The sequence below is a fragment of the Panthera onca genome, chromosome F2, assembly GCF_046562875.1.
Source record: "Panthera onca isolate mPanOnc1 chromosome F2, mPanOnc1 haplotype 2, whole genome shotgun sequence".
Lineage (NCBI taxonomy): Eukaryota > Metazoa > Chordata > Mammalia > Carnivora > Felidae > Panthera > Panthera onca.
This window is the reverse complement of record NC_138356.1, coordinates 83,064,765-83,087,932: the sequence shown is the minus strand read 5'-3', so window position 1 is coordinate 83,087,932 and position 23,168 is coordinate 83,064,765. Positions and strand designations below refer to the sequence as shown.

Below are 23,168 nucleotides of genomic sequence, written 5' to 3'. Positions count from 1 at the left end.
CTACGATTGCTAGGTCACAAAAAGACAGCCCGTTCTGCCCGACCCTCACACCCGGCTGGCTCAGCACAGCACACAGCCCAGACATGCTTGCTGAACAGCGGCCCTGCTGGGGAGAGGCCTCGCCACGCAGCTGCAGATCCTGGATGAACTGACGTTGGGTGGGTGTCACACTGCCTCTGACCGCCACAGCCTGTTCTCTGCGGAAATTCCAAAGAGCAATGGAGGGAGGGGGGCAAGAGTCTGGGGCTCAGAGGGCGCAACCCCAGGATCTGGGAGAGCAGCCAGCCAGGGGTGACGCAGCCTCGATGGACAGTCCAAGTCACCCCAGCTCCGTGGAGGTCTGCACAGAGAAAGGTGCTACACAAGTTCACTACTCTGACCCACGAAACGATTTATTGTGCAAATCCCACACAGGCTCCAGGCCTGTTCTGTGGTCCCCACCCTGGCCAGTGTCTGCTGTGGAGTGTACAGGTGTCCGTGAGTGTGCCCGTGTGTGAAGAGGGCCTCCTTGGGTCACGGGCGCTTGGGCGTTGTGGCATCCCAGCCTGAAGTCAGGTCCCCATCTGCTCAGGCTTAGGGACCACACTGGTCCACACAGTCCTTCCCGCTGCGGAACACGTGATAGATGCTGGTGGGAGGGAACATGGCGACAGCACCGAGCAGGGAGCCCACCTGGATGGCCACACCAGCTGCCAGCAATGCCGGCCGGCCGCCACCATGCAGCAGGGAGCTGGCGGCCACCTTCACGTATGAGAACACGCCCAAACACAGCACCCAAGACAGCACCTGGGAGGGTGGACACGGCAGCAGGCTGAGCATGAGATGCTCGCTGCTCTAAGGCAAACCCCCTCCCCACTGCCACCCTCTCTGCTTCAGTGTCCCAGCGTACTTACCACGAGGACCACTCCTGTGGAGGTGCCCACCAGGGGTGGGCAAGGACTCAGGATTGCCAGCGCCATCAGATAGGCCCCAAAGAGCATGCCCAGCATGGAGAGACCTCCCAGCCCTGCCAGAGACCTGCAGGGGTGGAGCAGAAACTCAGGGCTGGCTGCACCACGACCCAGCCCCGATCCTTCAACTCCACCCTAAGCGGCCTGGGCATCCACGTGTACCTGCACAGGACGCCCATGGCCAGGAAGCAGGCGAGGGGGTTGGCAGCACTGCCCAGCACCACTGCCAAGTGGTAGGCCAGCCGCCCATAGGGCAAGCAGGAAAAACTCTGCACGGCAGGCAGCACGCCATTGGTCAGTGCGTTGGTGACGGCCAGCAGGCCCAGCAGGCAGGCTCTGTGCACAGGGAGCAGCCTGTGGGCCTCAGGGTCTGGGCTAGCAGTGGTGCCTGTTGCTTGGCTCGGTGACTCCCGCAGTGGCAAGGCCTCTTCCTCCTCCTCTTCCTCCTCCTCCTCCACTCTGGGGGCTCTCACCTGCAGGTCAGACTCTGGACCTGCTGTGGGTACAGACGGTGGCGACGGCAACAGCAGCAGAAGACCCTGGAAGGCGGCAGCTGAAGTGACCAGAAGGGCGGTCAGCATCCAGAAAAAGGTGCTGGCGGGAAAACGCTCCGGAAAGTCGTGGGGGAGCCAGAGGGTGCCACTGTCGGGAGCTGGCAGACATTCAAGGTGGCCTACACCCTGCACTAAGGCCAGCACGCAGGGCAGCAGGGCACTGAGGCCCTGACCCAGGAAGAAAGAGCGCAAGAAGGGAGGTGGGAGGTGACTCAAGAAGGGCAAGAAAGTGACGTTAGAGGCACAGCAGGCCAGTGCCAGCACCAAGGCCAGTGTTAGGAAGGCCACAGAGTGGAGCTGCCCTGCCACTGGGGCCACGTGGTGCCACAGTGGGGCCAGCAGGGCTGTGCCCACCACGCTCAGTGCCTGCACCACCTGGATGGGGGCCTGCTCGCTCTTGCCAGGAGCCAGCCGTCTCCACAGGGTCACCACCAGCAGACCCAGGTTCCCCAGCGCTACAAGCACAGAGAGATAGGACGGGAGGCTCCAACCTGCAGGGAAGGGAGATCACGTCAGGGGCTAGATGCTCAGGGACAAAGAGCAGCTGCAATCCACCTCACCTGGCACATGTCCCCCCACTTCCCTGCACACTCCCACTCACCCTCAGGAAGGTCTTTTACCACCACAGGCAGCTCCACCCAGATCCCGTTGATGGCAGCCCAAGAACCCATGCCAAAGAGGGCCACCAGCAGGTGGGTCAATACCAGACGGCCCAGCGGAGGTGCCGCCATTCAGCCCGAGGCTGGGTCCTTCCGAACAGGACAGGGTCACAGCCTGCTCCTCTTTCCCCACCTAGGTCCAAACAAAAAACAAACAAACAAACAAACAAACAAACAAACACAACGCTTCAGTTCTTCTGGGACCTGATGACTTCTTCTACCTTGAAAGTTAGCAGACCCGTATTCGGGATCACAGACCAGAAACGCAGAACTGGACTCTGAAGAGGACCAGACCGCCTAGACCAGGAAAATGGGAAGGTGCCCGGGGGTGGGGGCTGAGGATGAGACGGGCCAAACATGCCAAATAGCACGGCTAGGTGTGCGAGCAGAGAAGCAGAAAGCCTGCCCAAAGCGCCAACGGCCCCAGAGGAAGATGGAGAAAGAAAGACCCGATCTGCGGGTCTGAGTAGCCCAGAACACCACCACCCTCACTCCAAAACGGACACGACTCCGGGACAGAGACACCCATTAGGCGCCGCGCACACCTCCGCGGCTTCTGCGCCCAAATGGGAGACCGAGGCTTCCGCGAGACCCAGTACCGCAGGAGTCAAGACCCGCGCGGCGAGGAGGGGCGGGCCCGGCGCCGCCCCTCTCTGCATCAGGTGGGCGGCGAGGAGCCGGCCCGTGCGCAGGGGTGCGTGCGCCTCCTGATCCAGCACCTGCGCGCTCCCCGACCCGACAGCCAGTCGTCTCGCCACGCTACGAGGGCGCTGCCTCCGGCCCAGGATCGCAGCCTCGACCCAGAGCCGGTGGGACTGGGAAACGCTGCCCGGACGGAGCGAAAACTCCAACCCACCGGGCGAGGGAGAAGGAAGCCGCGGGGGCCAGCCCCCGGCGTGGCCTGTCGCCGGAAGCCCCGCCCCGGAAGTCGGTGCTGAGCCGACGCGGAGGGGATTGGTCCGGGGCTCAGGCCCCGCCTTTACGCGGGCACGCTGCGCCTCCGCCCGGCGGCCTCGCCTGTTCCGCCACGGGCCCCGCCCCATCCGCTCCCCTGGGGCGGTCCGGGAGTTTGACCGGTAGCTATGGCTCCCGGCGTGGCGCGGCGGGCTCGGCGGCGGCCCCCGCGCAGCGTACGGAGCGCACGGCCGGTCGGGGTGCGGGCTCGCTCGGCGGAGGACTGGTGGTGGGACCGGCTGGCGCCGAGCGGCTCCGGTTACCATCTGCTGCAGTCGGACAGCATGCTCCTGGTGCTGCCCGGCCCTGGGCCTGCCCGCACTCGCGTGCAGAGGCGTGCAGCCCGCCGCACTCAGCGGCCAGTGCCCCCAGCGTCCCGCGCCGCGGCGGTCAAGGCTAGGCCCAGACCTGCTCCGGTTTCGGAGCCGCAGCAGGGGCCCGACCCAGGCTGGGGCGACCGCATCCCCCTGGAAATCTTGCTGCAGATTTTCGGGCTGCTGGTGGCGTCCGATGGGCCCATGCCCTTCCTCGGCAGGTACCCCAGGCCCATCGAGCGCAGCAGCATGGCTCAGGCTGACCTCTTGCCTTGCCCACCGAGCGGGTGGCTGAGGCGGGGGCCGAGGGCGAAGCAATCTGAGCGTTCACACACGCAGACGAGAGAGCACAGTCTCTCACGGGGTCCAGTTTGAGCCCCGAGGGCCTGTCTTTGTGCCGAGGTGTCTGCAGCGTTGTGAGAATAAAATGGGACAGGTTACTCCTCTTAGAAAACCCCACAGCGGCGGCTACAAAAGGCCCAGCCCCTCAGCAGAGATTTTCTCCCAGGGCTGCACGCGTGTGCCGCCGCTGGCACGAAGCTGCCTCCCAGCCTGCGCTCTGGCACACCGTGACCCTGTCGCCCCCGTTGGCTGGCCGCCTCGCCAAGAGCGGAGCCAAGGCGGAGAAGAAGCTTCTCGCTTCTCTGGAGTGGCTTATGCCCAATCGGTGAGACGTTCCCTCTTTTCTTTTATGCCCTCGTTTCATCTCTGTGGTTTGTACAAAGCCCCAAGCTCCTTCGTGTTTCCATATACCAAAGTGATGGGTGGGGAGGACGCCAACAGAGGGGCACCGTGGGAATACTACGCAGCTCTGCCTCTGCTGTCGGCCCAGGTTTTCACAGCTCCAGAGGCTGACCCTCATCCACTGGAAGTCCCAGGTACACCCTGTGTTGAAGGTGAGAGCTCTGGACTGCCCTACGCACCAGTCATGACACTTTGGGGTTGCCCAGTACTTCCAGGGAGTGGGTCAGGCACACGGAGCCCAATGTTGCCCCATGGGGAGGCCTGCCCGGTTCTCGTTTCCTGTTGTTTGTTTCAGTAGAGAGGTGTTAGAAGTGGGAGCACCCATGTTGGCCTGGCATGGGCAGGAAGGAGATCATAGTTGAGTCACCAAAGAGGGTTTGGTGTCAGCCACTGGTTTCTTTCCTTTGTGGACCACAGCGTGCCTTCCCCCCCAATCTCTGCCGGTGCTCTGTCTTCCCCAGCTGGTTAGCGAGTCCTGTCCTCGGCTCACCTTCCTCAAGCTTTCTGATTGCCACGGTGTGACCCCTGATACGTTGGTCATGCTAGCCAAAGCCTGCCCCCAGCTCCACAGCCTGGATATACAGCACTCCATGGTAAGCCCTATGTCCCCAGGGGCCCTGAAGAAGCCTGGGCCGAGGTGACAGGTCCCCATGTGCTGGGTTCCTAGGTGGAGTCTACAGCCGTGGTGAGCTTCTTGGAGGAGGCAGGGCCCCGAATGTGCAAGCTGTGGCTGACTTACAGCTCCCAGACGACAGCCATCTTGGGTGCGCTGCTGGTAGGTTGGTGACAGGTAGGAGCAGAACCGGACGCTGAGCCAGGTCAGCCAGGCCACTGACCCTGTGTTCTCTTCCACCTCTGTAGGGCGGCTGCTGCCCCCAGCTCCGGGTCCTGGAGGTGAGCACTGGCATCAACCGCAACAGCACTCCTCTCCAGCTGCCTGTCGAGGCCCTGCAGAAAGGCTGCCCCCAGCTGCAGGTACCTGACACCCCTCTTCTCCCACCTGCCACTCTCCCTCCCCACCTGCAGCCTAGGCCTTGCTCCAGGTGCTGCGGCTACTGAACTTGATGTGGCTGCCCAAGCCTTCCGGGCGAGTGGTGACTCCTGGCCCAGGCTTCCCCAGTCTTGAGGAGCTCTGCCTCGCCGGCTCCAGCTGCAACTTTGTAAGCAACGAAGCCCTGGGCCGCCTGCTCCACGATTCCCCTAACCTGCGCCTGCTGGATCTTCGCGGCTGTGCCCGCATCACACCTGGTGGCCTGCGTGATCTGCCATGTCAAGGTCAGCTTTCTCTGGGCAGGAGGGGTGTGGGTACCCTTGCCCACCCCACAGCTCACGGCTGCTCTTCACCTCCAGACCTGGAGCAGCTTCACCTGGGTCTTTATGGCACGTCAGACCGGCTGACTCTAGCCAAAGAGGGCAGCCATCTGTTGACCCAGAAATGGTGCCACGCTCTGCGGGAACTGGACCTGAGTGGCCAGGGCTTCAGCGAGAAGGACCTGGAGCAGGCCTTGGCCGCCTTCTCAGTCACGCCTGGGGCCTCACACCCAGCCTTGTGCTCGCTCAACCTCAGGGGCACGCGGGTCACACCGAGCACAGTCAGGTCAGCCTCCCCTCCCTCGCTCCTTGCAATCAGTACAGCTTGCCTCCCTGACAAGCCTGGTTTGCAAGCTTCAGGGATCCAAAAGGGGAGCACATACGGACCAAGCCCCTGCTCAGGATTGACCTTAGGGACGCCAAGGGGGTACTGGGCTTGGGCCTCAGTGGCTGGGGGTGGCAAAGCCAGTCGTGGCATGGGCAGAGAGGGCTCCTTACCCGGGCCGAGCCCTGCCAGGGCCTGGGTCTTTTGGAGCCAGTGGCTCAACTCCCCATGGCCTGCCCTGCCCCACAGCTCTGTGATCAGCAGCTGCCCAGGCCTGCTGTACCTCAACCTGGAGTCCTGCCGCTGCCTTCCCCGGGGCCTGAAGCGGGCCTACCGAGGCCAGGAGGAAGTCCAGTGGTGCCTGGAGCAGCTGCTCACCAGCCCCCCTCCTTCCAGCTAGGCAGTTCCAGACCTCAGGCCCTCAGGCAGCCTGCGGGGCCCTCCACCCTTTTCCAGTTGCGATGTTTGAACGTTTTGTTACAATAAAACATTTTTAGGAGCTCTGTGTGGTCCTTGGGGTGTGGTTGAGAGGACAGGTACTGTGCCTGAGGAACCATTCAGGGCTGGGGGGGGGGGGGGGGAGAGCTTGTGCCATGGGGGAGGGGTGGTCTGCCAGGGCTCCTGAGGCTGCGTGTGCTCGTGCCTTGCTGACTCACTGCTGGGCTTGAGTCTTGGACTGGGTGTGTGTATCCTGTTCTCAGGGACACTGAGATATGTTTGTGCCCGTGGTTGTGCTTGAAGCTCTGCCTGGGCAGAAGTGGCAGTGGAAAGGGGGAGGCCCTACTCAGCCATGGGGTTCAGTGTGGGGCGCCTGCCTGCAGATATCCCTGCAGCTTAGGCCTGGGACATCCAGCCACCTTGCCTTCAGGTGAGGATTGTGAACCGGGCTGCTCAGGGGGCCGCTGGTGGTGTGGGGACTGGCGGGGAAGAGCACGCTCACTTCAGGGTCGGGCTCGAGGACTCCCGGCAGAAGGGACAGTCAACAGAACAGCCCCTTCTAGAACGCGCTGTGCAGAACTTCTAGAACCCGGGCTTCGCCCAGCCTACACCAGCCTACACCACCACCTGGTGTCTCTCTCCTCTGCTCTTTGTCTGAAAGCCGCTCCTTCCTGGACCGCAGCCCTGGAGCCTTTCTTCTCCCAGGTAGAAGTGCGACTGTGAGCCTCTGGGCGGTGCCAACCTCCTAGCAGCCCAGCTGACCCTCTGTGCCTACCCCAGACCCCCAAGGGCCGGGTTGGCGGCCTGCCCACCACCTCCGGCGGCAAGCGCTTCCAGCTCTGGGCCCTAGGACTGTTCTGCACCGAGCGCCACCTGGCCAAGCGCCTTAAGAACAACAGCTTCTACCCGTTCATCCAACAGCAGCCCAATGGTGCGCGCGGACCCGGAACCGAGCAGGGCGGGTGCGGGAGCCGGGGGCCTAACGTCTGAACCTGGTGGCGTAAAATCCCGGGCGCGGTTGGCGGCGGAGGGGACGGGCCTGGACCCGGGATCTGCATGGGGGCGGGGCCTGGAGTCGGAAGGGGCGGGGGCGGGGCAGAGCCCTGGGCTGGCGGCGATACAGTTTGCGCGGGGCCGGCTGCTCCGGGCGGAGCTCCGGCGCCACCCCCGCCGGCTGCCAGCGGGGACCGGCTGTCCTCACGCACCGCCACCGCGCCGCCCCCAGTCTTCGTGCTTGAGTACTACCTGGACACGCTGTGGAAGGGGACACTGCTCTTCGTCGTCTGCCTCCTCCTCGTCAGCTTCGGCCTCGTGAGCCAGGTCTGAACTCCTGGGCCCTCCCCCCACCGCCTTCCTCCCGGGGGGGCTGGACTCACCTCTCGGTGCCCCGCCCCCGGAACCCCGGGCTGCTCAGGTCCCTGTGGCTGCCGCAGGTGCAGAAGCAGGAGACTTGGGGCTTCCCCGCATGCGGCGTGGTCGTCGGCCTGTGGCTCATGATTTCGTCTTTGCCGCGGCGCCGCCTGGTGCTGAACCACACGCGTGGCACGTACCACTTCTCCGTCCAGGGCCGCACCGTGTGCCAGGGCCCCATGCACCTAGTCTACGTGCGCCTGGCGCTCAGCTCCGACGGTGAAGCCCGGCGCGGCCACGGACGGTGGGCAGGGGGAAGGGTGTGCAAGAGAAACAGCTCCGGGAGTGTGGCGGGGCTGGCTAGACGGCCCACTGCCCCCCCCCCCCCCGCCCCCGCCACGGTCCTCAAAGACACACACACACACACACACACACACACACACACACGCGCGCGCGCGCGCGCGCGCCCCTTCTCCCCTCCCTCATCCCCACCCCCCACCCCCACCCCCAGCTCTCTCCCCACCGGAGCTGCTATCCCCTAGAGCCTCTGGCTGAGCCGCTTGCCCCTCTCCAGCTTATGGAAGGTGCTTCTTCCAGTTGGTTCTATGCGGCCACAAGCTGGAGCCGCTGGTGCTGGTGCAGCTGTCAGAGCGCTATGAGGTGGGTCTTGCCCCAGTCCACCCTGGGGCCCCTTCCCTCCTCGGTTCCATAGGAGGCCTGCCACTGCTTAGGGTCTTCAGATGGGGCCATCTCCCAGGCAGAGTGTGAATACCACGTGGTCCTTGGCCCAGACTTTAGTGCTGGCAGCTGGTGGAGAGGTGACAGGTCCTCTCAGTCCAGGTGACAGCTCACCGCCACCCATTCCCACAGCAAATGGAATACTTGGGCCGTCACATTGCCCGCAAACTCAACATCAATTACTTTGACTGCCTGGCCAAGTCGTACAGGCACGTGGTCCGTCACTGGCCGCTGGGGGCCGCCTTCAGCCCCGGCATCGTGCAGCGCAAGACCGGCACTTATGGCCAACAGACCTTGCAGTCTGACCTGGACGTGTGATGCTGAAGGCAGGTGCCCCAGCACTGCCCCGGCCCCTCAGGCGTACGGTCTCCCTTTCCCTGTGATTTCCCACCTTCACTGGACCTTAGTCTTCCCCTCAATAAAGCCACCTCTTGCTTCCAGGCAAGTGTTTCCTCTCGGGGATGGGGGGGGGGGGGGGGCGGGGAGGCACAGCTCCGGGGGCCTCAGGGAGCAAACCTTGGAGTTTTGAGCTGGTCGAGGGTAACCGGAGGAGCAGGGTGAGTAATGAACAGCCACACCGCCAGGAATTTGGAGTCCTCACTGGACAGGTGTGGGACACACGGCCTCCCTTGAGCAGCAACACTCACCTGGTCCTGTCCGGGCTCGGGAGTGCAGAACAGTGAGCAGCGTGCAGGGGTCAGAATTTGACTGGTCAGCCTGACTCGGTGCCTGGTCCCGTCAGCAGTGGGATGGAGCACAGCTACAGGTCCAGCCTTGTGCCCAGGGTACAGCTTGGCAGACAGCCCCCAGAGTTGCTGCTTCAGTGCTCCTGGGGAGTAAGCTGTGGAGCCCTAGACCAGAGCTCGAGCCTGCCGTGCGGGGCAGGCCCGTGTGTCCCTGGAGCTTGCCCCCCACACCTGCTGGAATACCAGTCCCATATGCCCTAATCCAGTGGGTGTTCCCACGTCCTGGACACTGGGAGCTGCTGCGGGCGCAGAGAGGGCAGTAGGCCATCGGGGACCCAGCAGAAGTGGCAGCTGGCGCTGTCCGCGTGGCCCTCCTGGTCAGCATGTCCCCTCAGCGCCATGCTGGTGACCCGAGTCTTTGGGCATCGTGTCAGTGAGTGTCACTGGGACCAGAACCTTCAGGCCCCATGTAAACTGAAAATGCGGAGCCCCTTGTTAAAAAGTTACTGGGGCTCCTGGTGACTCAGTTGGTTAAGCATCGGACTCTTGATTTTCAGCTCAGATCATGATCTCACAGTTCGTGGGATTGAGCCCTGCGTTGGGCTCTGTGCTGGCAGCGCTGAGCCTGCTTGGGATTCTCTCTCTCCCTCTGTCTGCCTCTTTTCTCGTTCTCTCTCTCTCTCAAAATAAATAAATAAGCTTTAAAAATAATTATTAAGAATTTCCAGAAGGAGACGCTAGAGTATCAAACCCAGGATGGGGGAGCCTGGCTGGCTAGTCAGTAGAGCATGTGACTCAGGTTCTCTGGGTTGTGAGTTCAAGCCCCACACTGGGGGTAGAGTTTGCTTAATTAAAACAAACAAAACAACAACAACAAAACCCAGTATGGGCTGGGATTGGGGCCCTGTGTGACTGCCCAGGTCACACATGCTATGAAGCTGGCCCTCCCTGGAACCATGGCTCAGAGCCACTCACTGACCAACTCCTGATCCTCAAGCTGGCCAAACCCAGTGGGGCACCAGCATCCCTGCCTGTCCCCAGCAGGGTCCAGGGACTGCTGGAATTGCTTTAGGCAGCCCCAGGGAGCAATTGTTATTCATGGCACAAATGCAGGGTCCTCTTGCCCCTCTGAAGAGGGTCTAAGTTGTCTGCCTACAGACAGACAGAGTGCCCTGCTTTTACCAGGGGGACAGACTGGAGAGGGTGGACAGAGCTCAGCAGTGATGGGGTTGGGACAGGTTGGGGGACAATGTTATGCGGGAAGGTGACAAGTGTAGGCCATGGGGCTAGGCTGACTGGGTGAGTGCCATGTGACTGAGCCAGACCTGGGGTGCCCAGGCTGCCTGTCCGTTTTGGATGGGTTAGAAGGGCATGCCAGTCCCTTGGGCTCTGGGAGGCTGCTCAGATCTCTCAGCCTTCAGGTTGCGGACTCAGTTTCATCTAGGAAGGCAAAGTTCCCTCCCTCCTGGAGCTGACGATCATAAGAGGCACATATATCGAGGAGCTAACTTCTATTCTGCTGAAGTGGCTGGAGGTGGGGTGGTGTCCTCTAGCCGGGGGCGGGGGGGTGGTGTCAGGGAAGACCTTTCCAAGGATGCAGCACTTGAGCTGATACAAGGAGGCGGGGGTCATGTGGAGCTCTGGGGAAGGGGACAGGAAGTGTAAAGTTATCATGCAGGAACAAATTTCTTGGCTGGGCAGAAGATGAGAGGATTGGGAAGACATGGCAATTGTAAGCAGGCTCTCCTTGCCCATCCTGCACTAGGCATACGGTCCCACAGAATAAAGACTGCATTTCCTACTCTCCATTGCAGATAGATATATGTGGTCTTGAGACTAATTCCTGGCCGATGCAATATAAGAATCAGTATGTATAATTTCCAACTGTGTCCTTAAAGGGAGGGGTTTGGTATCTTTGCCATTTCCTTTTTTCTTATGGCCTGGAATGCACCCACAATGACTGGAGCTCAAGCAACCAACTTAGACCATGAGGTAGAACGCATGTGTTGAGGATAGCGATGCAACAAGATAGAATTGGGGAACTTGAAGACTGTGCAACTGTCCTGCCAACTCTGGATGGCTTATGTAGAACTCTATGCAAAAGAGAAAAACTTGGGGCACCTGGGGGGCTCGGTTGGTTAAGTGCCTGACTTCAGCTCAGGTCACGATCTCGCAGTTTGTGGGTTCAAGCCCCGCGTTGGGCTCTGTGCTGACAGCTCGGACCCTGGAGCCTGCTTCGGATTCTGTGTCTCCGTCTCTCTCTGCCCCTCCCCTGTTTGCACCCTCCCTCCCTTTCTCCCTCCCTCTCTCTCTCAAATAAATAAACATGAAAACTAAAGTAAGTAAAGGATGAGTATGGTTTTGTGCTTTTCTCCAGCAAAGTTTTGCTGCTTGGATGCAGGGGTGGAATAGGCAGATAGCTCGGTCTAACAAGGGTTGGAGATTACTAAGGACAGTATTGTAGGAGTGTGGGGTCGAGGGAGTGGTTGTCATTTTGGGCCACAGGACCTGAGCTGGGCAGGCAGAAAGTGAAGACAGGAGTCGAGGGGCAAAGAACAAGGGCCTCAGTTCTCTATTGCCACATAGCCAACCACCCTAAACTTAAGGGCTTAAAGCAGCAAATACTTCCTCATTGTTTTGCGGATTGGGTGGGCCCAGCCGGCTGGTTACCCCGCGTGTAGCTGGGGTGCTCGTGGCTGCATCAGCTGCAGCTCGGCTGGGGCCAGATGTCTAGGGTGACCAGGGCCTCTTTCCAAGTGGTGCCTGATCATTCAGCAGACTGTTTTGCTCCTGGTTTCCAAGAGAGAGAGTTGCAAGAGGACTAGCCCCAGTGCCCCACAATCCCATTATACCTCTGCATGCATCACTCATGCTAATATCCCAATGGCCAAGCCCAGAGAGTCAGTATGGAAGCGGTCTACCAAGTACATGAAAACCAGCTTTATGGGGGTCATGATTGTAGGCAGTCCGTGACAGACCACCCTCCAAGGCCCCCCCAGTATGTCACCTTGGCACCCAGTTCAGTCCTCAAGTCCGGGATCTTGCATCTAAGTCAGGTCCAGGTGCAAATGAGGGTTCCCAGGTGTCCTTCCGTGGGTTCAACCCAGCTGTGTGGATGCTCAGTGCAGAGACCTGTGAACTAAAAATAAAAACAAAACAAAACAAAACAAAACAAGGTTCTCTCCCCTCCCCCCACCCCATGTACATCAATGAGACCGGCAGACTATCTTCAATAGACACTTCTATGAAAATATGGGGGAAGCCTTGGGTGTGGGCTGGGTTTAGTCACTTGCACCCAAAGAACAGAGTATGGAAGAGGAAAAACAATAAAGTAGAAAAACCTGGCAGACACCGCCTTAGGCAAGCGATTAAGGTTAACATCATCAGTGATAAGTCATGTTGACATCATGTACTCTCTGTTGCGACACAAGGAGAAGACCACATCACCTCTGTGATCTCCTCCCCAAACCCAGGCTAACTACAGGAGAACATCACACAAACCTCAGTTGAAGGACATTCTACAGAAGTGACCGTACTGTCAATCGAGGTCATGAAAAGGAAGGAAAGACCAAGAAATCCTCAGACCACAGGAGACTAAGGAGACTAAATGCAATGTGGTGCCTTGAATCGGTTGCTGCAACCAATAAAATGTTAGCATATAAAAAAGGGGGAGGGGTGCCTGGGTGGCTCAGGCAGTTGAGCGGCCAACTTCAGTTTGGGTCTTGATCTCGCAGTTAGTGGGTTCAAGCCCCGCATTGGGCTCTGTGTTGACAGCTCGGAACCCGGAGCCTGCTTCCGATTCTATGTCTCCCTCTCTCTCTGCCCCTCCCCTGCTCGCTGTCTCTCAAAAATGAATAAATGTTAAAAAAATTTAAACAAAACACAACAAACTCCAAATAAAGCCTGGAGCTCCATCAATAGTAACATACCAGTGTTGGCTTCTTGGTTTGTGACAAACGTACCACAGAAATGTAAGATATTAACATTAGGGGAAGATGAGGGGAGAGTGTACAGGAAGTATCTGTATTATCTTTGCAACTTTTCTGTAAATGTAAATTTATTCTGAGGTAGAAAGTTTATTTAAAAATTTTTTTCAAGACAAAACACTTTTATTTCTTTATATTAAACATAATTTATTGTCAAATTGGTTTCCATACAACACCCAGTGCTCATCCCAACATATTTAAAATTTTTAATGTTTATTCACTTTTGAGAGAGAGAGAGAGCACGAGTGATGGGGGGGCAGAGAGAGAGAGGGAGACACAGATTCCGAAGCAGCTCCAGGCTCCGAGCTGCCAGCACAGAGCCTGATGCGGGGCTCGAACCCACGAACCGCGAGATCACGACCTGAGCCGAAGTTGGACACTTAACTGACTGAGCCCCCCAGGCGCCCCTGAAGCACAAAGTTTATTTAAAAAACGGGAGGGGTGGGAAGTATGTAGCAATTATGGTCAGTAGAAATTCTGCAATGCAATTGAGCCCCCGTTGCTAGACATCTGCTCCAGGAGGAAGCCTTCCCTGACCAGGACCCATCTATGCTTTCCGCTAGTAACTTCCTGGTTGGTTGGTCTCAGAGGCCCCTGACTCTGCTCTCTCACTTCTTGGCTGTCTCCTGAGTCATCCTTTCTTTTCCATAGGAAATGGCCCGTGTTCTGACTTACTATCTGCACACAGAAATTTTGAACCCTAAAGGTGCTTTTTCATTTTGAACAATCTCTATCTCTTTTAGTCCAAGACAGTATGATTCCTTTAAAAACCCCATGTAGGTTTTCTATATATCAAATCATACCCCAGTACATTGAACAAGATGTACATCAAGACGTCTTTGCTAGGCAGACCTCATTTTACTTGGATTGCAAATCAGAGCGTTGCTGGGGTTTGTTTGTTTGTTTGTTTGTTTAAGTCATCTCTACACACAACATGGGGCTCCAATCATGGCCCAGAGATCAAGAGTCACACCCCTTCTGACTGAGCCAGTCGGAAGCCCAGAGTGCTGTTGACAGTGTCCTTGAGATCCTTAGAAGCCCTTTTCTCGAGCTGACGGGGTCTACAAGATACTGCTTTACGTCTCTCAGGGGTCTTAGCGCTTCACTTTGGACTTAATCTATACATTGAGAACGCATTTCTGTGGTGGTGCTCTGGATCTGATCTTTGCTCAGAGGCCATTTCTCACTCTGAGTACCTTTTACAAGCTGGAGAGACTGGGAATGAAAAAACATTTTACTTTTCAATCCAGCAAGTCCTAAGTAGGAAATATTTTCTCTAAATTCTTCATGAAAACTAAACAGTTCCCTCTCCAGCTCATTCATCACTTGTGATATCATTCATTGTGAAAATAAGCCAACTGGCACTGCACTGGTTTCCTACGACTGCTGGGTGGATTAAAATAACAGCACTATATTTTCTCATGCTCCTGGAGACCAGAAGTCTGAAATCCAGGTGAAGGCAGGACTGGTTCCTGCCAGAGTCGCGGAGTGAGAATCTGTTCCAGGCCCCTCTTCCAGCTTCTCGTGGTGCTGGCGGTCCCTGGTGTCCCTCGGCTGATCTCCCTCTGTCTTCTCATGATGGTCTTTTGTCTTGTGTGTGTGGTTTGTCTCCTTGTAAAGACACCGGTCCTGTTGAATTAAAGCTCCCCCCTACTCCAGTTATGACCTCCTCTTAACCAATTACATCTGTAATGACTTTATTTCCAGATGGGTCACATCCTGAAATACTGGGGGACTAGGACTTCAACAGAGCTGTGTTTTCTTTTTGTCATTGTTTTGTTTGTTTTGTTTTGCAGGTGACACGATTCAACACGTGGCAGGCCTTCTCACCATTTTCCTGGAAATCTCGCCCAGAACCAGTTCATTAAGTACATTTTCCATCTTCCATGTGGCGGTAGGCAGCCGCCTCACTGATTTTTCTGCTAACGTGGGTCCACACTCTATAGCCTCTGCTAACAGTCTCCTCAATCTGGGTGCCCCGGGAGCAGCCATGGCCTTCAGCTCAGTGGGACTTAGCTGTGTCCCTGGCAGAGACGCTCATCCTGTGGAACTGACCCCGGAGCTGTGGGGACAGAGAGCCCAAGCTCCCAGTGGTTCACTGGGCGGAGTGTGTGTGTGTGGGGGGGGAGCCACATATGCTCTTGCCCCGTGGTTCCCGGACCCGTGTGGCCCGCCGGCAGGGACAGGTGCGTCACACCCTAGTAGCACAGCCCCTCCTGGACTTTTCTTCTGAAGAACACTGGAACCCTCTACAGCTCTTTTGGGGTTTAGTGCTTGCCCCCCTTTCCATGCCCACAACATGTGTTGGGATGGGTTAAGCTACAGCTCTCATTCGAGCCACAGGCTCTGGGGTGGGAAGTGGAGACCGACCCTAAGGGCGTCTCTGAGGTCTGAAGAGGGCATGGTCCCTGTACATCTTCAAGGAGAGGAAGCACTTCTGCAGGCCCAGATCGGGGGGTCCGGGAATCCAAGATGTCCAGCTATCCGCATCCCACGTGTCAGGCTGTCCTTCATCCCCAACCAGGACGTGGTCCCGGCACAGCTTTTGCCAAAAGTTTAGCCTTCTTTGAAACAACCCTCTCGATCCCTGGCAACATTCTTTATTTGGAAGTCTGCTTTGTCCAGTATGAACACAGCACCCTGCCTTCTTTAGCGCTTATGTGGGGTAACTTTCCCACCCTGATTTTAACTTGTCTTTGTACTCACCACCGGCTTGTTGTTGGCGGCATATAACCGGGCCCTGCTGTTTCTGAGCCAGAGCACGGCCTCTGCCTTGTAGTCGGGCGCTCCCATCATTTCCGGGTAACGTGACGACTGACACGGCTGCTTCGGACCCACCGTCTCGCCGTGTGCCTTCCTTCTCCTCCTTCTCCGCCTTCTTCTGGATTTGTCGAGAATTTTGTATGATTTCTTTTCCTTGTTATTACCTGCCACTGTCGTGCTGTTTTCATTTCCTTACTCCTTACAGATACATCTTTACCTCATCACAGTCCACGTTCCAGTGACTTTGCCACTTCACTTAGGCTGTAAGAACTCTGCCTCCTGTCCTCCCATTTCCCCGCCCAAACACTATCCTATCCAGGTACACATTTTACTTCCATACATGTTATAAATTTCACATACATTGTTAATTCTATTTAATCATTTGCTTATCTTTTAAATGAAAAGAAACAAATTAAAGAAATTTTTTTTATATTTATTTATTTCTGAGACAGAGACAGAGCATGAGAAGGGGAGGGACAGAGAGAGAGGGAGACACAGAATCAGAAGCAGGCTCCAGGCTCTGAGCTGTCAGCACAGAGCCCGACGCGAGGCTCGAACTCACAAACCGTGAGATCATGACCTGAGCCGAAGTCGGTCGCTCAACCGACTGAGCCACCCAGGCGCCCCGAAACAAAATTTTTAAAAGTTTTATTTATTTATGTAATCCCTACACCCAATATGGGGCTCAAACTCATGGCCCCAAGATCAAGAGTTGCCACTAAGCCAGCCAGGCACCCCAGAAACAAAGTTCTTACATTTACCTAGTTACAATTTCCATACTTTTCACTTCCTTGTGGAGATCTAGATTTTCATCTGGTGTCACTTTCTTCTGTCTGTCAGACTCTCTTTACGATTTCTTGTAGTGTGGGTCAGCTGGTGATGAATTCTTACAGCTTTTGGGTGTCTGAAAAGTCTATTTAATCTGTGTTTTTGAAAGATATTTTCATTGGGTATAGAATTCTAGGTTGACAATGTTTTTCTTCCAGCACTTTTACTTAAAAAAAATTTTTTTTTTTAATGTTTACTTATTTTTGAGAGGAGGGGGGTAGGGGCAGAGAGAGAGGGAGACACAGAATCTGAAGCAGGCTCCAGGCTCTGAGCTGTCAGCGCAGAGCCCGATGCAGGGCTCAAATTCAAGAACTGTGAGATCATAACCTGAGCTGAAGTCAGACACTCAACCGACTGAGCCACCCAGGCACCCGAATGTTTACTTATTTTTGAGAGGAGGGGGGTAGGGGCAGAGAGAGAAGGAGACAGAATTGGATTCAGGCTCCAGGCTCTGAGCTGTCAACACAGAGCCCGACGCAGGACTCAAACTCACAAACCCTGAGATCATGACCTGAGCCCGAGTAGATGCTCAACTGACTGAGCCACCCCGGTGCCCCTCTTCTATCTTTAAAGGAAGGTGCCCCTTTAAAGATGTTGCCCCACAATCTGCTGGGTTAGGTCTTGCTTTATTTCCACGGGAAATCAGTCATCCTTATCTTTGCTCCTTTGTACATAGCATGTGTTGATTTCTGCCCCCACCCCTGGCTGGCTGCTTTTAATAGTTCCCTTCATCCTTTGATGATGATGTGCCTTCGTGCGGTGCTCTTCCTGTAACATAGGCTTAGGGTTTGTTGACCTTCTTGGGTTTGTCACTTTATAATTTTCATCAAATCTGGAAACCTTTTGACCATTTCTACGTTTTTTTCCCCCCAATCCCTCTTCCCTCCCGGGATCCCGTCACATGTATATTAAGCCATGCGAAGTAATGCCACAGCCCGCTAAGGTCCTGCTCTGCCTCTTTCTGTTCAGCCTTTTCTTCCTCTGTGTTCTAGAGAAAATGTGGAAAGTGTGCAACCCCAGGGGGAGGTCAGGGGGGTGGGGGTAGGAAGGTCCACACTGGGGTAAGAACTACAAAGTTGTCAGGTGACCCCTGGCCAAGCTTCCAAGGAACACAGCCTGCTCACTGCTACCAGGGTGTTCCCCCTGGTCGCCCTCTCTTCCCTGCACTTCCTCCCCTCCCCCAGGGCTCGCTCTCCTGCTCCTCCCTCCCTCTCAAGCTTCCTTTACAAGCCCCCCAAAGAACTGTCCTGGAGAGAGACAGAAGTGTCCTGTGTCTCGATAGGGGCATTGGTTAACAGACCAGTTGTAGTTGTTAAAACGGATGGAACCTCCACACGTAAGGCATTTACTGAAACTCTATCTCTGGCTTGCAATGAGGCCAGAGGGTCTGACCAGTTCAGGCAGTTGGACCCCTTGGAAGAAAGTCGGACCTGGGCCACTTGGGCCTCTCTGATGGCCCTAAACACAGGCAGCTGAGGGGACATCCTTCCTGAAGCAAGAAGGGGGCAGTGCCCTGTCACATCCGGTGCCCCCAGCCGGGGCTGGGGCAGCTCAGGGCTGGGGCAGAGGCTCCCTCACACAACTCCTGTGTCACTTTGTGCTGTCATGTCATTGTTTACTTGCCAAGAGAAAAGTGGCATTTTGTGATATGACATCTGAGATTTGGGGGAGGGAAAGGGGGCAGAAAAGAATCCACACTGGCTGTGAGCCGGTCTTGGGGGATGGTGGTGACGGCCACATGTGTCATTATCTGACTTTCTGCACTATTATGTACATCTGATATTTTCTATAATAAAAACATTTTTAAAAACCCTGAAATTTGTATCTTGTTTAATTTGCATGTTTTTTTCTGGTAAGGTCTCTTATTTATTGTGTAGTAAATTGCCTGTTAACCCCTTGAGGGTGTCAGCATCTTTGTTCTGTAGAATTCATTTATAGCAACTATTCTGTAATCAGAATATTAACTCCCTGTTATACAAATACTGTACTTCCTGCACTTTGATGTTTGATCTTTGTTTCTCCTTGTGTTTTCCAAGTAGACAATTTTACTTGCCTTGTGGTCTCACCTCTCCCTTGTAGCTCCAAAGCTCCTGTCCCAGTGGGGACCTGTTCTGCCTCACGCCCTCGCCCTCACCCAGTACACATCACCTGTTCTGGAAGGTCAGTCAGGCACCAGCAACCCCTCCCACCGATGACCTCGGCCCTGTTTCTGGGCCTTCACTCTCCCTTGGGAGTCCCAGGTCCCCTCCATCCTGCTCCCTTCCCGCCAGCCTTCTCTCCCCACCTCAGCCACCACCCCCCCCCCCCGCCCCATTTCTCGCTGTGGCCTGCAGCCCCCTCCCCCCTCCTCTCCATAAGAGTCCCAGCTGACGTGAGCCATCAGCTGTGCCTGCCACCCACACCAGCCCTTGCTGTGGGCATCGCCCCACCGCCGCGCCAGGCCTGAATTCCTGGTGGTCTCAATATTCCCGTGACCATCTTCAACGCCCTGCCCCTCAGTCTCGACCTCTTCTTCCTGCCAAAGGCCTCGCCCTCTGCCCCAATCATGCCCTCGACCCTGTCACCACCAGTAACTGTCCCCTGACCCCCACTCTGGCATTTCAGCTCAACACCCCCTTCTCAGACCAGCACCTGCCCCAGCTCAGTCCTGCTGACCCTAGCACTGCAGAGCCCCCACGTCCTCACTCTGTTTGGATGCCACAATCACTGCCACCTCTCCCTTGCACACCCTCTTGGCTCAGATGCCCCTTTCAGAAGCTCACTTGGCAAAAGCCCAAACCTGGATAAATCCAACCATTTTGCTTACTACCCCCCACCCCGGGCTTCCTGCTTTTCCTCAAAGATCTGCGACCCCATCTCCTCTGGAGCAGAGGCCAAAGCACACACTGTCTCCCAGGCCTGGTCTCTGAGCCTTCCTGCTCTCACTCTCCAAGCTATGGTCTACTCATCCTTCTGGTTAGCATCTGCGTCCTGGGCTGGACCACAGGCTCTAGGAGCAGGTGGAGAGTGGATGCTCTGAGCTGAGTCTCACCTCACGGATACGAAACTGGGGGTTGAGCCAGAATGAGCGGGTCAGGGACAGCCCACTATGCACACACAGGATCTGAACTAGCTTCCAGGTAAACAAAACACCACTCCCACAGCCTACAGGAGAGAAGGCTGGGGAAGGGGGTTTGGGTGCCAAGGAGGCAGACCCAAAGAGGCTCCTAACCAGGGTGGGATCTTGGCAGCCAGGGAGAGGGATTCTGAAGGAGGAATGGACCCTCTAGGCTAGGCTAGACTGGACTGGAGCTCAACTAGAGTGCAGGCAGGTGAGACAGTGACCACAGGGCCCACGAATGAGCACACACACAGGGCCCCTGGCTCTGCTGGAGGGTGGGGTGCTGGGGACGTAACACTGTGAGTCTCTCCTTTGGCCACATGGGGCCTGCACAGGTCTGGAGGTGGCACACCCAGAAGCAGAGGGAGGCAGGACATAAAACCAATACCACATACCCCCACCCCAGATGGGTAAGAGGCTAGAGGTCAGAGGGAACAGAGTCTCTGAGGACCAGAGACTCTGTGGGGACAGGGTGGAGAGACCAAGCACGCTGGGTGCTAAGGCCCTGAGGGTCAGAGTATCCCTCAACTGGCTGGGTCCTCTGGGAGCCAAAGCAGCCTTGTTGGACCCTGTCCTCTCCTGCAACAAAGTCCCCTCCCCACCTCCCCCAACTCCGCCTCCAACCCTCAGTGGGAGATTCAGGGTGGCCTCCAGTGGAGGAGAGCTGAAACTTTCCACAGGCATGAGAATCACCATCTCTCCCAGCTGGACCCCAGGACTGGGGCGCAGCGACCTTGGGGATGTCGGCAGGGGAGGGAGGGGTGCTGGAAAGGAGGTGGAGCGAGGAGGCCCAAGTAATTGAGCCCGGGCCGCATGTGCGTTCTGCACGCTGGCCACTGCGGACTGATGGCCAAGGCCCGGGCCCACCTGCCCCTCCCCGCCAGGCGCCCCGAGGGGCTGCGGACTCCACCCAAACGAGAGCGATCAAGGGCTGCCCGAATAGTCCCCTCGGGAGCACGCGGCCGTGGGACACATGTGTCCGTGCTCTGACGCCCTGTCCGTCAAGAGGGTTTGGAGCCCAGGGGGCGGGGAAATTGACAGAGAGGCGGGGACTCGGACAGCGAGCCAGGGGATGGAGGGACAGAGAAGTTGGATGGAGGGATAGAAAAATGACGAAAGAGGTGAAGGGGGGAGGCACAGAAGACGTGGACAGGACAGGTAGCTGAGCGAAAGAATAACGGAAGGGGTCGGGGAAATGCAAGCACAAGGCTGGGGGACAGGGCGACCGGGACCGGCGGAGGGGACAGGGGTGTAGTCAGAAGGAGTTAGGGGGCGGGTCGTCCGGGAGGAGACGGCAGAGGGGGGCCGGAGGGGGGGGACGGGGCTGGTGAAGGGACTGCGCCGGGCACGTTCCGCCGGCGCCCGGAGGGTTTGCCCGGTAATTAGGCCTCGGTCCAGATGGGCCCCCAGTCCCGCAATCAAAATGCTAATTGGCCCCCCGCCTCCGGCTGCGCCTCGGCCGGGCCCCCCCTGGGAGCGAGCGGGGACGACAGTCTCGACCGAGGCGGGGGGGGGGGTGTCCCCGTCCCCGCCCCCACTTCGGGCCTCGCCGGCTGCGGCTCCGCGATAAGGGGGCGGCGGCGCCCGGTCCCCGCCCCTCGGGGACTCCTGCCACGCAAGATGAATATCCAGCCGCGGCCGCTGCCACAAAGCGGCCCTGGAGTCTCCGCCGCGCCCCCCGATGCGGGGCCAGCTCGCTCACACCCTCGCTTGCGTGGCTCCGGGGCCGAGGCGCGGGCGGAAGCGGGGCGCCGGCAGACGGCTGCGTGGCTCCCGGCGCCGCACTCCCCGCACGCGCCCGCACGCACGCTCCCGGAGCGGCCCGCCCGCCGCGCGCTCCCGGCCGGTGTCCGCGGTCCCGCCGAGCCGCCCTGCACAAGGTCACTGCGTGCAGCGACGGGTGCGCGCGCGCCCCCACCTTGCACGCGCTCCCGGCTCGGCCGCGCCCGGACACTCCCCGGAGCCGCCCCCGCGACCTTGGTACTCAGTGACAGCAGGCCGCGCGGAGGCGCGCTCCGAAAGAGCGTGGACACCCGAACCACCCGGCGCAGGCGAGGGAGGGGACAATGGCAGCGCCGGGCTCTAATTGAGGACATATGTCCCCGCGCGCGGCCATTGTGCGGCCTGGAACCCCCGACACCCCCGCTCCCGGCCATTGGCGGCTGGGCCTGACGTCATGGGGGCTGCAAACTCGGGGCGGGCGGCCGCGGGAAGGGTTATCCGCCTGGTTGCGGAGCCGCCGGGGGGAGCTGCGGCCGCGCGGAAGGGTGTAAAACCACCAATGAAGTCGCATTTCCAGAGCAAGGGCATGGCAGCCCCTCTCCCCCTTCACAGCCCGCTCGCTGCGTCGCCGCTGCACTCGACATCCACCCCTTGGGAAAGAGGCGGGGGTGGAGGGAGGCCTCTCCAGCGGGCACGGGGTCAGCCCGGGTGACCGAGTGGCAGGGAGACACTGCGGCACGGGGCGCGCGCTGCGCTTCCACACTGCGCTTTCGCTGCCTCAGCATTCGCTCCTTCGCCTCACGCCTCCCCCTCTCGCCCCCGAAGATCCCTAGCCTCCATACCCGAAAGCTAGGCAGGCTGGACCAGACTGGGATCCGCCCTGCGTTCCTCCCCCAAAAGATCCCCAGTCCGGGGCGCAGGACTCCCAGGCCTGTTTCTGCCTCTCCCCCCACGCACGACAATGCCGCAGACCGCTGGGCCTCCATTCCCGAAGCTGCCTGGGGGAAATCCACACACGCGGGGGCCGCGGCATCCCCAAGACCCCTCCCAGGAGACCCTGGACGGGCCCGGCCCTGCGCAGCCATTTCCGCCGGCCTCCCCTCCCTCCCCTCCCTCCCCTCCCTCCCCCTCCCTCAGCTTCTGGGCTTTAAAAGCCGGAGGCTGGGCCGGGCCGCAGGCAGAGGCGGCCGCGGGCGCAGGAGGCCGGGCCCTGGAGCTGTCCGAGCGCCGAGCCCCGCCCCCGGAGCCCCCGTCCCTCCCTCTCTCCTTCCCTCGGCCCGCCTTCCCTGCGCACCCCTCCCCCCGAGGACCCCCGCCCCCCGCTCGCCGCCGCCGCCGCCGCCGCCGCTCGCTCGGGCTGCAGAACAATAAAGCAAGCCTCCCAGAGACCCCCGCCGAGGACCCCCGCCTGGCGGCAGAGCCCCCGCGGCCCGCCCCTCGCCGCCCGCGGCGGCTGAGCGCGCCCGGTCGCTGGCCGAGGTGCTGGCTGGGCCGGCGCTGGCCGCGGTGCTGAAGCTGCTGGCGCTCCCGCCGCCGCCGCCGCCGCCGCCGCCGCCGCCGCCGCCGCGTTCCCCGGGCCCGGCGCCTCCACCCCCAGGGGCATGGGGGGTCGCTGACTGAGGCTCCGCCGCGGCGGTGGGGGGGGGAGGGGAAGGGGGCCGCGGAGCCGGGCCAGCCCTGCACCCACTCGCAGCCTCCGGGCCCGGGACGGAGCCGCTCCCCCCTTCCCCACCCCCCACCCCCCGG

At 58.7% G+C, this 23,168-nt stretch overlaps 3 protein-coding genes across 7 annotated transcripts; 2 read left to right on the top strand and 1 right to left on the bottom strand.

Moving 5' to 3' along the window:
- Positions 1–457: 457 nt before the first annotated feature.
- Positions 458–3,087, bottom strand: SLC52A2 (solute carrier family 52 member 2). 4 transcript variants are annotated; one of them, XM_081792122.1, is made up of 5 exons: positions 3,020–3,087; positions 2,106–2,296; positions 1,113–1,995; positions 894–1,017; positions 458–786 (listed from the first exon to the last, which is right to left on the bottom strand). In XM_081792122.1, the coding sequence occupies exons 2-5, from the start codon at positions 2,233–2,235 to the stop codon at positions 574–576; spliced, it is 1,350 nt and encodes a 449-aa protein (XP_081648248.1). In that variant the 5' UTR covers positions 2,236–2,296; positions 3,020–3,087; the 3' UTR covers positions 458–573. The 4 variants fall into 4 exon arrangements, with proteins under 4 accessions (XP_081648248.1, XP_081648246.1, XP_081648249.1 ...); XM_081792120.1 differs by having other exon boundaries at positions 2,709–3,072; XM_081792123.1 differs by having other exon boundaries at positions 1,113–1,503; positions 2,709–3,072.
- A 100-nt stretch (positions 3,088–3,187) lies between these two features.
- Positions 3,188–6,310, top strand: FBXL6 (F-box and leucine rich repeat protein 6). 2 transcript variants are annotated; one of them, XM_081792117.1, is made up of 9 exons: positions 3,188–3,652; positions 3,940–4,098; positions 4,264–4,327; positions 4,637–4,768; positions 4,843–4,950; positions 5,037–5,150; positions 5,219–5,450; positions 5,526–5,772; positions 6,061–6,310. In XM_081792117.1, the coding sequence occupies exons 1-9, from the start codon at positions 3,246–3,248 to the stop codon at positions 6,209–6,211; spliced, it is 1,614 nt and encodes a 537-aa protein (XP_081648243.1). In that variant the 5' UTR covers positions 3,188–3,245; the 3' UTR covers positions 6,212–6,310. The 2 variants fall into 2 exon arrangements, with proteins under 2 accessions (XP_081648243.1, XP_081648245.1); XM_081792119.1 differs by lacking the exon at positions 4,637–4,768.
- Positions 6,311–6,462: 152 nt separating this feature from the next.
- On the top strand, positions 6,463–8,777 carry CATSPERQ (catsper channel auxiliary subunit theta; the record flags this gene model as incomplete). Its single annotated transcript, XM_081792196.1, has 7 exons — positions 6,463–6,679; positions 6,911–6,954; positions 7,030–7,180; positions 7,475–7,569; positions 7,683–7,878; positions 8,174–8,259; positions 8,470–8,777. Coding segments are annotated over 7 exons (975 nt in total), but the record flags the coding sequence as incomplete, so codon positions are not given.
- Positions 8,778–23,168: the final 14,391 nt, after the last annotated feature.